At 46.3% G+C, this 15,086-nt stretch overlaps 1 protein-coding gene across 1 annotated transcript in view; it reads left to right on the forward strand.

The window, feature by feature from the left end:
* Positions 1-15,086, forward strand: part of LOC111152541 (OTU deubiquitinase 7A) — a 358,579-nt gene that overhangs the window by 342,280 nt on the left and 1,213 nt on the right. The window contains exons 12-14 of the mRNA XM_022511027.1: positions 11,624-11,738; positions 11,920-12,004; positions 14,389-15,084. Coding sequence (XP_022366735.1) covers positions 11,624-11,738; positions 11,920-12,004; positions 14,389-15,084 — 896 coding nt within the window. The remainder of the gene's footprint in view (positions 1-11,623; positions 11,739-11,919; positions 12,005-14,388; positions 15,085-15,086) is intronic.

Here is a 15,086-nt window from a genome sequence, read left to right on the forward strand (position 1 = left end):
CACCATGCCTTCCATGGCACATGAGGAGCACTCCCCAAGGAGCACACCAGTCACCATCTCCCTCGAGTCCTGAATTGGCTCCAGCCCCAAACAGCATCATGTGCAGCCCCTCCGGCAGGCTGCACTGGGCTTTTTGTGGACCTGCAGGTACTGTGTGTGGTCCTTGGTGTGTGCTGGTGGAACACTGCTCCCCACCAAAACCCCCTCAGAAGAGGGGAGAGAAGCAAAGCATGGCAGTCCTTCAGTCCTGTCCTCTTGGACATGGGGAGCAAGCTTTTTGGTCGACTAGCATGACAGCATGAGAAGACCCTGGCAGCCATGTCTGGTGCATGCACCAAGGACACTCACTGGGGGCTGAGACTGTCACCACCCACTCTGGGTGTTCAGGAGCCCAGGGGTTGAGCTTCCTTAGCCTGAGCATTTCTTTGGCAGTACAAGTCCCTGAATTCCAGTCTGCATGCTTTCCAGTTTTGTCTGAATCCATTCAGGCTGCCGTAAGATAGTACCATAGATCAAGCAGCTTAAACAAAAGAAATGTTACCGCTCATAGTTCTGAGTTTGGAAGTGCAAGATCAAGGTGCTAGCAGATCTCCCATCAGGTGAGGAACCTCCTCCTTGTTTGCAGATGGCTGCCTTCTCTTGTACTCACATGGCAGAGACAGACAGACAGACAGAAAGCACGCTCTCTTGTGTCTGTTCTTACAAGGGTACTGGTCCCAGTTATGGGGGCTCCATCCTCATGACCTAATCACCTTCCAAAGGCCCCAACTGCAAAAGCCATCACATTAGGAGATAGGTCCCAATATACGAATTTGGGAGGACACATTCAGTCTATATAGCAAGTTTAGTCCATAGACCACTGACCAAGCCAAAGACCATACCTACATATAAACATTAAAGCTGTAGAAATTGTGTTTTCCACCTGTAATCCTGGCTTGGTAACTACCTGGATGATGGGTTAGGACACTTAGTACCTCTGGGCTTCCATTTCCTCTTCTGCAAGGTGGATCCACGAATCATTGGGATCATGTGAGTCAACTCCACGTAGGATGTGCACAGGAAGCGCCAGACTCCTTTCTGTTGTTACTGTCTTTCTAGTGTTCTTTGTTTTTGTAGTTGTCATACCTCTAATGTGAGTGCTACCAGTTCCCCTTAAACTTCTTTCAAAAGGAGCGAAGCCCATGCAAAGTACAAACTCTCCCGGCCTTTTATAGTGATTATTTCCAGTCTTCCTTGGCTGTCTCTTTCACACAGTGGTATACGGGTGGGTCAGTGGGAGCACCCAGTCCCAGAGTATACAGGAAGGAGGGGCACTGTCTAGAGAGAATTTTAAAACAATAATAAAACCAACTCAAAGTCAGTCGGCTTTGCATCATCACCATGTCCTATAATTCTAAACAATATTTGTGCTAGAAACTATCCCCATTGGGAAAGGCTGTTCCCACTGCCCCACCTGTGGTCTGTCAGTGCCCGATACCTACATCTACCTCAACTTGCCTTCCAATAATCCATTTGATTTTCATAGAAATCACAACTTGCCTTCATGGGTACTTAATATGTCAAATATCTGAACTGTGTAATGATAGAGGCAGTGTGGCCAGGATAGCCTGGAAGGGACAGGCACAGCATGGTGTGCTCACAGTGACCCAGCACCATCTACCATAGGCCTGAACAGGCAACACTAGGGGCAGCCTTCTCCCCAAGATTAGAGAGGCCTTGGTGATACCACATATGACCAGAGGAAATGGACAGTTTCCTGGTAACCTGAGGCCCACTAAGAGAATTTCTTCAGCGGAAATTTGTCTGGGGGAAAAGTTCTGTAGGAAAGAAACTTTTACCCCATCAGAAACCAGTGGGCAGATTGGAGTGTGAGGCTATCCGTGGCTCATCCGCCAGGAGCTAGCCCCTTTCCTTGCAGTAGTCAGAGGTAAAGGACTGCCATTGCTTTGTACATCAAGGTTTTGTGAAGCAAATCCTAGTAAAGTGGGTCTGATTTTTCCCAGAGGTACAAGAATGCAAACTCCTTGCCCACCCAGGGACTCTACATCAGGCCAACCAGAGACCATTCTCAGACAGAGAACCGAGCTGTGGCTGTGCTGAGAGGTGGGATCAGGGAGAGAAAGGGGACAACAAAGATTGCTTTTTGAAGGCTCCCTGTTCTTCACCAGCCAGATCCTGAACATCTTGAAGCCAGACATGATATGTTATTCATCTTTGTGTCTCTAGCTTCAAGACACCTGAGAAGTATTTAATAAATGTTGAATGAATAAAGAACAAATTAAGATTAGATGTTCCCAATGTACTAACTTTAGGTAATTCAGAGAAAGGCAGTGTGACATAATAGAAAAAAAAAAACTGTACATTGTGGAGTAAGGCAGACCTACATTTAAATCACAACTTTGACTTTGGCTTGGGCAAGTTATTTATATACCAGAGCCTTCATTTCCTCTTCTGGAAAATTGGAACAAGAATCCTTTGACTCGTGAAAGAATTGTAAGTAATGAATATAGAGCTCCTGATAACAGTGCCTGGTATTGATTGAGGGTTAGACACAGAGATCAATGGCATAGACTATAGAACCCAGAAATAATACCACACAAATATGCTTAGCTGATTTTTGGCAAAGGAACAAAATCAATTCAATGGAGGATGGAGTGTCTTCTCCACAAATGGTGATAAAGCAATTGGACATCCATAGGCAAAAATATGAACCTGAACCTAAATCTTAATAATACAAAAATTAACTCAAAATGAATCATGGAATAAATATAAAATGTAAAACTATAAAACTTCAAAGAAAATATGGAGACCCAGGGCTAGCCAAAGAACCCTAAGCCATGACACAAAAGCATGATCCAAAAATAGGAAAAACTGATGAACTGGACCTCTGTTCCGCAAAAAAAAAAAAAAAGCAAAAACAAACACAAACACAAATGAACAAAACAGCAATAATTAAGAAGTGAAAAGACAACAGAGTTGGAGAAACTATTTTAAAACCCCATATCAACAAAGGATTTGTATTGAAAGTATACAATGAACTATCAAGATTCAACAGTTAAAAAAAAAAAAAATCCAAATGGGAAAAAGCCATGAACAGACATGTCATCGTAAAGGAGGTACAGGTGGCAAATAAGCACATTGAAAGATGCCCAACATTAACACCACAGTACCACAATGAAGGGCGCCTAGGTGGCTCAGTGGGTTAAGCCTCTGCCTTCGGCTCAGGTCATGATATTGGGGTCCTGGGATCGAGCCCCGAATCGGTCGCTCTTCTCAGCGGGAAGCCTGCTTCCCCCTCTCTCTCTGCCTGCCTCTGCCTACTTGTGATTTCTCTCTTTGTCAAATAAATAAATAAAATCTTAAAACACACACACACACACACACACACACACACACACAATGAGCTATCACTCCACACCTATCAGAACGGCAGGTTTTAAATTTTTTAATTTTAAATTTTAAAAATTTAAAAATTTTTAAAAAGTGATGATATCAAATGGTGGAGAGGATGTGGAGAAACCAGATCTCTCACACACTGCGGGTAAAGAAGTAAGACTCTAAAAAAAACAGTTTGGCAGTTTCTTATGAGACTACACATCACTTACCACATGACCCAGACATAGAAGAAAAAAAAATTTGTATACCAAAGGAATGAAAATTTATGTTCATACAAAAGCATATACACAAATGTTTGTAGCAGCTTTATTTGTAATAGCCCAAAACTGGAAACAACCCAAACGTCTTTCCTGGGTGAATGATTAAAGAAATTATGGTACATCCATACCATGGAATCCTGCTCGGCAGTACAGAGAAATGAATATGATACATGCAATGACTTGGGTGGTTCTCAAAGGAATTACAGTGAATTTAAAACGTCCGTCCCAAAAGATGACATACTATATGATTCTGGTTACGTAGCATCCTTGAAATGGCCAAACTATAAAGATGGACAACAGATGAGTGCTTCTATTAGTCATAGATCTCCAGAAAAACAGAACCAGTAGGATATAAACAGATATATATAAGAAGAGATTTATTTTAGGAATTGGCTCACACACTTCTGGAGGCCAAGAACTCTCACCATCTGCCTGCCATCTGCAAGCCGGAGACCCAGGAATGCCAGTGGTATAATTCAGTTCTGAGATCAAAGACCCAAGAAGTGGGAGCCAATGGTACAATTTCCCATTCGAGTCTGAAGGCGTGAGAACCAGTAGTACCAATGTCCAATGGCAGGGGAAGCTGGACATCTGAGCTCAAGAAAAAAAGAGCAAACTCCTCCTTCCTCCGCGTTTTATTCTATCCAAGTCCTGAATGGATTGGATGATGCCTGTTCACACTGGTGAGGATGATTTTTTCTCAGTCTACCAATTCAAATCCTAATCTCCTCTAGAAATACCCTAAATATGTTTTACTAGCTACCTGGGCATCCCTTAGCCCAGTCAACTTGACATATAAATTCATCCATCACAGTGGTGGACAAGGATAAGGGACAGGCATGAAGTGTTGAAGTGGGCATGTTCATAAAAGGGTGGCACAAGGGACCCTTGTAGGGATGCAACCATTCTGTATCTTGATTGAGGGCATTACACAAATCTACACATGTGATAAAATTTCATAGAACCAAATACACACACACAAATGAATGCATGGAGAATTTATACAATCTGAATTGTAGAGAAAGACAATTGCAGAGAAATGGAGTATACCAGTCTATATCCTGGCTGTGATAATACACTCCAGTTATGCAAGATGTTAGCTTGGAGGCATCTAGGGGTTGGATACACAGCATCTCTCTGCATTATTTCTTATAACCGCATTTAAATCTACAATCATCTAACAATGAAAAGTTCAACATTCTAAAATGTGGTCGTAAGGTATGATAAATGTGCATTGACTCAGTAGGAATATTAACATCTTAATATCATTTAAAAGCCTAGTCTACCAGTTATCCTAACCTCTTAAAATATGAATTTGGATAATCCATTGTTTTTATGTGTCTTTTCCGAGAAATAGCTTTTGATTTCTTGGATTTGTCTATCTTTCTAGTTTCATTGATTTCTGCTCTTTATTATTTCCCTCCTCCCCACCTTTGAATTCAATTTGCTTCTTTTTTTTTTTTTTTTTAAGATTCTTGAAGCAGAAATTTGGATTACAAATTGGGAAATTTTCTTCTTATCTAATATAAGCATTTTAGTGCCATAAATTTTCCCCTGAGTACTGATTAGTTACATCATACAAATTTTGATATATTGTGTTTCCATTTCATTGTGTTCAAACTATTTTTGTAATTTCCCTTGAGACTTCCTCTTTGACCCGGGGATTATTTAGAAGAATGTTGTTTAAGTTCCAAATACTTGGGGAATCCCCAAATATCTTCTGTTATATGTTTATAGTTTTATTTAGTAATGGTCTGAGAACAAACTTTCTATGATTTCTATTCTTTCAGATTTGCTAAGGTGGGCTAAGAATGTGTTCTATCTTGGTGAATATTTCATGTTCCCTTGAAAATGAATGTGTTCTGATCTAGTTTCATTCTATAAATGTCAATTCTTTCAAGCTCTCTGATGATGTTCAGGTCTTCTGCCTCCTTTCTGATTGTCTATCTACTTATTCTGTCAATTACTAAGAGAAAAATGATGAAGTCTCTAATCATAATGGATTTGTCTGTTTCTCCTTTCATTTTTGTTAGTATTTGCTTTTAGTACTCTGAAGCTCTGTCATTAAGTGCATGCACACATGTAGGACTGTGATGTTTTCTTGGAGAATTGAGCCTATATCATTGCATAATGTTTTTCTATATCTTTGGTAACATTCCTGGTTCTGGAGTCTACTTCATCTGACATTAATATAGTCACTCTAGCTTTTTTGTACTTAGTGAATATCTCTTAACCTATCTGTGTCTTTAATTTATTTATTTTTCCTTTTTTTGTTTTTATTTAATTTAAATTCAAGCAGCCAACATAAAGTGCATCATTAGTTTTTGTGTCTTTATATATATAATTTTTTAAAAGATTTTATTTATTTATTTGACAGACAGAGATCACAAGTAGGCAGAGAGGCAGGCAGAGAGAGAGGAGGAAGCAGGCTCCCTGCTGAGTAGAGAGCCCGATGCGGGGCTTGATCCCAAGACCCTGAGATCATGACCTGAGCCGAAGGCAGAGGCTTAACCCTCTGAGCCACCCAGGCGCCCCTGTGTCTTTATATTTTAAATGAATTTCCTGTAGTCAGTAGAATTGAGTATTGCTTTTTCTATCCATTCTGACAATTTTGCCTTTTATTTTTTTATTTTTTATTTTTTTAAAGATTTTACTCATTTATTTGACAGAGAGACACAGTGAGAGAAGGAACACAAGCAGGGGGAGAGGGAGAGGGAGAAGCAGGCTTCCTGCTAAGCAGGGAGCCCAATGTGGGATCATGACCCGAGCCAAAGGTAGATGCTTAATGACTAAGCCACCCAGGTGCCCCCAATTTTGCTTTTTAATTGGTATTTTTTGACCATTTACTTTTAATGGTATTAATCATATGGTTGGATAAGTGAGTTTTGGGTTAAACAAATTTATTAATGGCTCCATTTTACCTCCACTATTGACTTACTATGCCTCTATTTTTCATTACTAGTGATTTCCCTCGAGTTTACAATGAACATTTTTTAATTAATTAGATTCAATTTTCAAGGAATATTCTACTTCATGTGTTATATAAGCATCTTATGACAGTTTATTCCCAATCCTTCCCTCCCATCTTTTGTGCCATTACTGTCAAGCATTTTACTTTTACATATGCTATGAACACATAATACACTGCTGCTCTCTTTTAGAACAATTAAAAGGAAGAAAAATGAGTTTTATTTTCATATTCACTTATTCCACTTCTATTACTTTTCATTTTTTATGTAAAATCCAAGTATCTACTGGTAGCATATTCCTTCCCTTAAACAATTTCCAATTTCCTTTAATATTTCCTAGTGCAATATATATACACATTTTTCTCTATAAGCAATTAATTTTTTTTATTTTTGTTTGAGAAAGCATGTCTCCATGTTTAGAGATTTTTTTCTGGGTATAGAATTATGGATTAGCAGTTTTTTATTTCAGCATGTTAAAGATGTCACTCTATTGTCTTCTGGCTTACCTGTTTTATCATGAAAAGTCTGCAGTATTTCTTATCTTTGTTTCTCTGTATGTAATGTGTCTTTTTTCTCTTGCTACCTTTACAATTTTGTCTTTGGTTTTCAGCAATTTAAATATGCTAACCATAGGGATATTTTCGGTGGTGTTGGTGGTGGAATTGTTCTCCTACTTGTTTTTTTCTTAGCTTCTTGGATCTATGGCGGTATTTGTCATTCACAGTGGAAATGTTTGTCAGTCATTATTTCTTTAAATATCACTTGTCTTGTGCTCTCTTTCCTTCTGGGATCATACTTGCACAGATCCTAGGCAGTCTGGTATTGCACCACAGCTCTTGGATGTTCTGTTGTGCATCCCACCCCACCCCCCACCTCCCACCAACCCTTTTTTTCTCTGTGTGTTTCAATTTGAGTAATTTCTATTGATCCATCTTGATGTTCACGGATTCTTTTCTCAGTTGTGTAAAGCGTACTGATCAGCCCCTTGAAGTCATTCGTCATCCCTCTTACTGTGTTTTTTCATTTCTAGCATTTCCATTTGATTCTTTTTTCTAAGTTTCTCCTCTCTGCTGGAGAGAAATTAATCATCAAGTCTTGTATCGTATCCCCCTTTTCTATTAGAGTATTCAACTTATTAAGCAGTTATTCTAAATTCCACATCTGAGAGTTTCAATACCTGTGTCATAGCTGAGTCTTGTTCTGTCAAATGCTTTGTCTCTTGTCAACATGTTGAGGGGGGATTTTCTGGTCTTTTCTTATGCTAGCAGTTTTCTGTTGAAAGCTAGACATCTTGAATAGAACAATAAAGACTGAGGTACATCATTTTGATTCTTGGAATTAAGTGTGCCTTACCTTTTGCTATGTCTTTAGCATGGGGCTTACATTAGTCTAGTCAGGACTTGAGGTAGGTTTTGGTTTCGTTGCTACTTTGGTTGCCCTTAGGGCACTCAGCCTTAAAATTTCACTAGTGATATCTTGTGTTTTGCTGGAAGACTTTTCTCGCAGTCTTCTTCCTGCATCCTTTCTTCAAATTCTGTCCCTCTTCTGCTATTACTTGCAGCTTGTTAGCCTGGGTATGGAAGTGGGAAGGTTGATGTTTTTGTTATTCTAATTAAGTTTCTGTCTTAGGCTGGTATTGTGTCCTGGATCTTAGAAAGGGAGTGAACTTCCCCAGCAGCAGTTCTGGGCTCAGCATGTAGTCCCCGCCTCTTCCCCAGGGAAAAAGAGGGGGTTTTTTTGTTTTGTTTTGTTTATTTCCTCCTTCCACCTCAAGCATTACTGGGGAAAGACCCCAGGGCCCTAAGGCCAACAGTGTTTACTGCCCTGCCCTCACAACTTAAGCTTTTGTTCTTTAGTATAGATAGAGGAGCAAGATCTATGAAGAACACTTCTCAGAACTCTTGCCAATCTTTTTGTGAGCACCAGGTTGGGTCCCACGGAAAGGGGTCTACAAGTACATTTGAATTTCCCTTATAGTCCCCAGGGTTCTAAATATTCTTTCACTAGGCTGCATTCTTCCTTTACCAATTTATAAACAATTTTAGCTGAATTCTTTTTACCAGAGTCCAGCTGAGTCTGCCCCAGTGAAAGTCATGTCCATTTCTCCTTGTGTCCACCCATCTGTCCTTAGATTTGGAGATAGTTGGCTGCCCTGTGACTTCCACTCTCTACTGGGTTAAAGGAAAGTTGTGTATCTGCAGTTTGTCTAGCTTGTTGTTGTAATGATAGCACCACACTCTTCTGGAAACAGAAGCCAGAAATGTCCATTCATTTTTGGAAAATAAGTACTGAAAATATGTCCAGGCGGGTTTGAGATGGTGTCTGTATGTTTTCAGGTTAAATAGGAGATCCATTTCAAGGAAAAAAAAACAATTTGCTGGCTTATTTTGAAAAGCATTTGCTGTTCCTGACATTGCCACCAGAGGGCAAGTCGCCCATCACTACATATCTCACAGGGTGAGGCCAGGTTTCCAATTGGGAAAAGTGAATGTGTAAAGTGGGAGGCAGAGGCATCCAAAGCGGCGAATGCTTGCAGGGAGGGCCTGTTCTCAAGGCCTTCCAGGCCTGTGCAGCTCTGCGTTGGTCTCTCAGTCCCTCTGGCCCTCGCCCTCACCCACATGCCACAGTTGTACCCTCTGCAGAGAAAAGAGATGCCTTTCATTGCAAGCACGCATGTCCCTAGAGCCTGAGTACCTGGCCCTCACCCTACTAACATTCATGCTGAGAGGCGCCCAAGACCCTTCTAAGTGGTCAGGTTCTAGCAACTTCGGGTGAGTCCAGCCTTCTGCTCAGCAGGGCACAGCCCAGGGAGTCAGTTCCAATCCAAAGACTGAGGATAAAAATTCCCAGGAGCCCCGTGGTAGGGAGTTGAGGCTGAGGGGCATGTGGATCTGTACTATGTTTGTTGGTTTATCTGAAACAAATAAACCAAAATCATAGTGAGAGAAGTTTGGTTCTCATACAAATAAAGTCTAAAACGGGTGTTCCTGATTGGCAAGTAGATCTTCTCCAAGTGGGGGAGTCAGAGGCTCACCCCTGCCATCTTCTAGCACCACCCTTTTAAGCATACAGGAGGATGGGGAGGGGTGTGGGGATAAGGCCGCCGACACCTAACCACACTGCCCAGCACCTCCCACAATGCTTCTGCTCTCATGCCATCAGTAGAGCCAAGCTCCTGTTAAGTGCTGGGGGCTGGGAAGTGTAGCCATGGCTGGGCGGACACCTCCCAGCAGCACCCCTCCCCCAGGAAGGAGTGGACAGCCAGACCCAAATTGCCCAAGTTGTACCTGCAGTAACTACTTCCAACAGGTTATTGCTCTAGGACAATATTTTCCAGATTTGTATGATTTTAAAAGTCACAGAGGATGCTTAATTAAAATATAACCCTTCATTTCTTTCCCTGGACATTCTGGTTTGTCCATCTGCCTGGGGGCCTGGAATCAGTGCCTTTATCAAGCACTCCAGAGAGCTATGCTGCCCTAGCAAGTGTTTACAGAAGGATCCATTGCCATCCCCACCCCTTCCCAGTGGGTGGGAAGCCAGGCCAACTCTCTGATTCGTGTTGAATCGTGGAACTGTGGGAAAGGCTTCTGGTCATGGCCAGAGGGAGGCAGGTCCTGACGCAGCCCTGCATGCAGCCCTCCCTGCGCGTGACTACCCAGCCACTGAGTCCTGGGAGGGGCAGCCTGTAGGTCATGGCCATGTCAAGGCAGAACCCAGCCGCCTATGGCTGGGGCAGACCAAGCCTCCCTGGACCGACCAAACCAGAGCACAGTACTGCCTGTCCCCAGCCACTTTAAACAGAAACACCCCCACCCCCCACCCCCAGCAAAACAGTGTTTCCTTTATCTGGGAGTGGAGGGTTATTTGTGCTCCTATTTTCTCTCAGCAACACTGGAGGGCAGCAGTGAGTCAGTGTTTGCAGTTTTTTATTAGAAAGTCAACTCTTAATAGTATTCAGTCATAGATTTTATTTACTTATTTGCTTTTTTGTTCTTTCCGTGACACCCTTGCCATGAATCACGGGAAATGACACCAGGCTCATGGCCACGGGGTGGCGAGGGGGAGGAGGAGGGAGGGGCAGAGTGAGGAGGCGGAGGTAGGGTAAACCCAGGGGAGGAGCAAGCTGCTGAAGCTGTTCTCTTGTTCTCACTGGGCGCTGGGTCCCACAGCAGCTCAGAAGCTTCTAGCAGATACAGGCAAACCCTGTGAATACCCCCACTCCGCCCCAGCCTTTCTGAGATGGGCCAAGACTTTCCCCAGGTGGGCGTTTCACTCCGGAGCGTTTGTGATGAATGGATCCCTGGGTGCGGGCCAGTCTGTCCTCGCTGCAGTTTCCGCCTACACGTTACTTCCTCAGAAGCCTCCCTAACCCGCCCTAAAAGGCTTGCCATAGCTCCCCACACCCCGGAGTCTGTGGTTCACTCTGCAGGGTACTTGTCACCACCTGAGATTATGAGATTTTTTTGGTTACCTGGGAGCTCCCCCCCCCCCCCCCCCCAACTAATACAGAATTACTGAATGCGTTCACAAATGAGCAGATTGGCGGCAGCCCTTACTTGCCTAATTTGTACACTGTGAGGTGACCAAGAGCCCGGCTTGGGTCCTTCCTCCGAAATAACAGAAACAGCAATAGGTTTTTGGGTTTTTTTGTTTGTTTTTTGGTTTTTTGGGTTTTTTTGTCTGCTGCCAAACCGCGGTACCTCCCTTCTTACAGACCCAAATCGTTAGCAGAACCCCGGTGATGTCTCCAACTGCTCTTCCACGCCCACAATAAATATGAAGTATTTTAAACTCTCCGTAGTGGTTTTGACACCTGTGCTCTTAACGCTCCTGCTGGCACAGACGGTCTGTGTTCGTCTCCACTCGGTTTCCTTAATTAAGGAGACACCTGGTCTTGGAACTCCCTTTTCTGGCCTCCCTGGGGGTTGCTGGGGCCTGGAGCCTCTCAGCCCGCCCGTGGGCCACCTGGCACCGCGTCTCTCTCTTCTGTTCCAGCCGTGATCCCCCTGACGGATTCGGAGCACAAGCTGCTGCCTCTGCACTTTGCCGTGGACCCCGGGAAGGACTGGGAGTGGGGCAAGGACGACAACGATAACGCCCGGCTGGCCCAGTGAGCCCTTCCCCCGTGCCCCTCCCCCAACGCCCTAAAGGGCGGCCGTCGCGGGGTTTCCCGGCATGGGCTGGGCCGCCCGTGCTCCTCCGGAGACAGCTGGCGTGCCCGCGGGCGGGGTGCGTGCGGGCAAGCGCGGGCCCGCTGGGGCGCGTTTCACTCGGTCTTCTTCTTTCACCAGCCTGATCCTGTCGCTAGAAGCCAAGCTGAACCTTCTGCACAGCTACATGAATGTGACGTGGATCCGGATCCCCTCGGAGACCCGGGTGAGCCTGGCATGTGCCCGGCCCCGACCAGCTGGTTGGGTCCTGGCCGCTCACTCGCCGCCCGCGCGGGCGGGGGGCGCAGCCTGCAAACGCTGGCGGGTGGCTGGTCTCCCCAGCGCCTGCCCGGCCGCCCCCACCCGCCCGGCCTGGCTCTGGCGAGAGGGGTCTCGGGTTTAGCTGGAGCGTGTTTGCCCGCGTGCTTGCGTGTCGTATGTAGGCACTCGCTCCGGCTAGGGAGGTGGTTGGTGGGGATTTTTTTTTTTTTTTTTTTTTTTTGGTCCCTTTATTTTCTCCAGAAGGAAAGGAATAAACACACCCACTCAGAAAACAAACCGTAGGCAAGTCACAACACAAAACTATCTCTGCCGAGATCGGAACACAATGTGCTGCAGCGGAGCAGAATTAATTATAAACTGTGTGTGGGTCCTTGGAAAAGTCAGGGAACCGGGAGCGCAATTCCTCAGCGCCCCCTCCTTCTCTCCGCCTTCTCCATCCTCTGGGAGGGCAGTGAGAAGAGGAGCTGCCCGCCCCCACAGGGCTCCTCCCCCAGGGAGAGTCTGTTCTGTCCCTGCTTGGAGATGCTAAGGATTCACTTTAAATGTCTGACTGATGTTTTTGTTATCTCAATAGTGAACCCTCAGTGAAAGGGATTCGTATTACATGTATTTAAAAAAAAAAAAAAAAAGACCCCCTTAGACATCAGTACACTTGGCCAATGGCCATGAGGTGGGGCTCATAAGCAATATTAAAAGGGCAACTGGAGGAAGGCAGTAGGGTGGTGCCTGGCACAGAGTCGGTAGCCAGGCTATGCCAGGCCCTGCTCAGGATGTTTTCATACATCAGCCTTTACCTTTATTTAATCTTCATAAGACTCCTGGAGGCAGGTACTGATACCCATTATACTGAGGACACAAGGGGACAGCTGGTGACAGCCTGGCTCCAGAGTCCAGCCTCTTAACCTCCACAGTGACCTGTCAACTGCCTGGACGATGCCCGTGTTCCTGGGGGTGTTCTTTCCTAGCACACACACGTGGTGCGAAGACAGCAACTCTAGATCTAGAACCGGGAGGCTCTTGGTCTGGGACATAGCTCAGCATCGCAATGAGCAGAACCCCCTGCCAAGCCATGGCGGCCGCCATGTCAGATTTAGGGCCCCGCAACAACCTTCCACCCCGAGGACATTTCAGCCAGGGCTCCTTCTTCACTGAGCTCCCACCAATGGCCACTGCCAGCACCAAGCACAGCCCCTTTCCTGGGCTAAACCCCTGAGCTTCCGCCCTTCTGTGTCACTGAGAAACCATTTTGAGACCTCTTCCTCCTTCCAGACCCAGGACAGGGTGGGAAGAGGAAGAAAGGAATTTCAGACTGGGAGGTGGTGAGGGCTGGCTCCTGCTTGCTCCTGGGGACTTGGTTGCAGGAGGTCTCTTGGACCCCTGTCTTGGACTTACTTGGGGGAGGGAGAGGACAACAATAAAATGACAGAACAATGGGGCCTTCTCCCAGGATCTTCCCCTAGAGGCCAGGAAAAGCCCATTTCCGGGTAAGCACCAGCTCCAGCCACTCAGCCTCTAGTCGGAGGTTCCTGCTGTTCACCCAATGACGCTGTGGGAATTCTCTCTCCTCCCTCAAGAAGGAGCCTCCACAAGGCAGCAGTAGGTTGCACTCACTGCCTTTCTCAGGCTCTCCACCTCCCCCATGGTCCTCCAGGTGCCCACACTGGCCTTGCCCTCCTTACTGGCTGACCGTAAGCCTTGCCCAAGGTGTTCACAGTGATGCTCCCTCCTCACACCCTAGGAGACCTTTTTCTGGGAATGGTAACATCTTTCCTGCTAAGCGCAGGTCCTGCTTCAGAATCCTCAGTTTAACACTCTGCATTGTCTGTCTGTGGAAAGGAAACCCTAGAGTAAAATGGTCATCCTTGGAACTGAGGGCATATTTGTTCCAATGTGAGGGCAAGAGGTCTATCCCCTGCCTGGAATGAATAGGTGAGACACCCTTTTTAGGAGAGACACCTACAGATGCGGGTGAAGTGTGATCCTTTCCAGAAGGCCTCTCGCTCTAGAGGCCAGCTGGGACCTGTGTCTGGTCATAGACCAGCCTTGCCAGGGCTAGAAGGGCAGAATCTGGGCATGGTAATTCTAAAATGTTAGGGTCTGGAACTCAGAGCCAGGTGGGTATCTTCATTTTGCCCAAACTCCCCGCATCGGCTTTCCAGGCTACCAGCAACCTGAGCTCACCAAAAGGCATCCTGGATTGGGGCAGTGGGATCCCAAGGCCCCACCTTAGCAGACTGGGAGCCAGGGTGGTCTGCCTTTGTTGGTCCTACGTGAGGATGGCTCTTATCTAAACACCTTCCTTCTTTCCCTGACCCTCTACCGCTACAGGCCCCTCTGGCACAACCGGAATCCCCAACAGCCTCCGTGGGGGAGGACGTGCAGTCCCTGGCCGACTCCCTGGACTCGGATCGGGACTCGGTGTGCAGCAATTCCAACAGCAATAATGGCAAGATCGGCAAGGACAAGGAGAAGGAGAAGCAGCGCAAAGAGAAGGACAAGACCCGCGCGGACTCCGTGGCCAACAAGCTGGGTAGCTTCAGCAAGACGCTGGGCATCAAGCTAAAGAAAAACATGGGCGGCCTGGGCGGCCTGGTGCACGGCAAGATGGGCCGCGCTAACTCCGCCAACGGCAAGAACGGCGACGCACCGGAGCGCGGCAAGGAGAAGAAGGCCAAGTCGCGCAAGGGCAGCAAGGAGGAGTCGGGCGCGTCGGCGAGCACGTCGCCGTCGGAGAAGACCACACCGTCGCCCACGGACAAGGCGGCCGGGGCGTCCCCAGCCGAAAAGGGCGGCGGGCCGCGGGGCGACGCCTGGAAGTACAGCACGGACGTGAAGCTGAGCCTCAACATCCTACGCGCCGCCATGCAGGGGGAGCGCAAGTTCATCTTCGCCGGCCTGCTGCTCACCAGCCACCGGCACCAGTTCCACGAGGAGATGATAGGCTACTACCTGACCAGCGCACAGGAGCGCTTCAGCGCCGAGCAGGAGCAGCGACGCCGCGACGCCGCCGCCGCCGCCGCCGCCGC

Source organism: Enhydra lutris, unplaced genomic scaffold (assembly GCF_002288905.1).
Source record: "Enhydra lutris kenyoni isolate GAN:26980312 unplaced genomic scaffold, ASM228890v2 scaffoldscaffold29, whole genome shotgun sequence".
Taxonomy (NCBI): domain Eukaryota; kingdom Metazoa; phylum Chordata; class Mammalia; order Carnivora; family Mustelidae; genus Enhydra; species Enhydra lutris.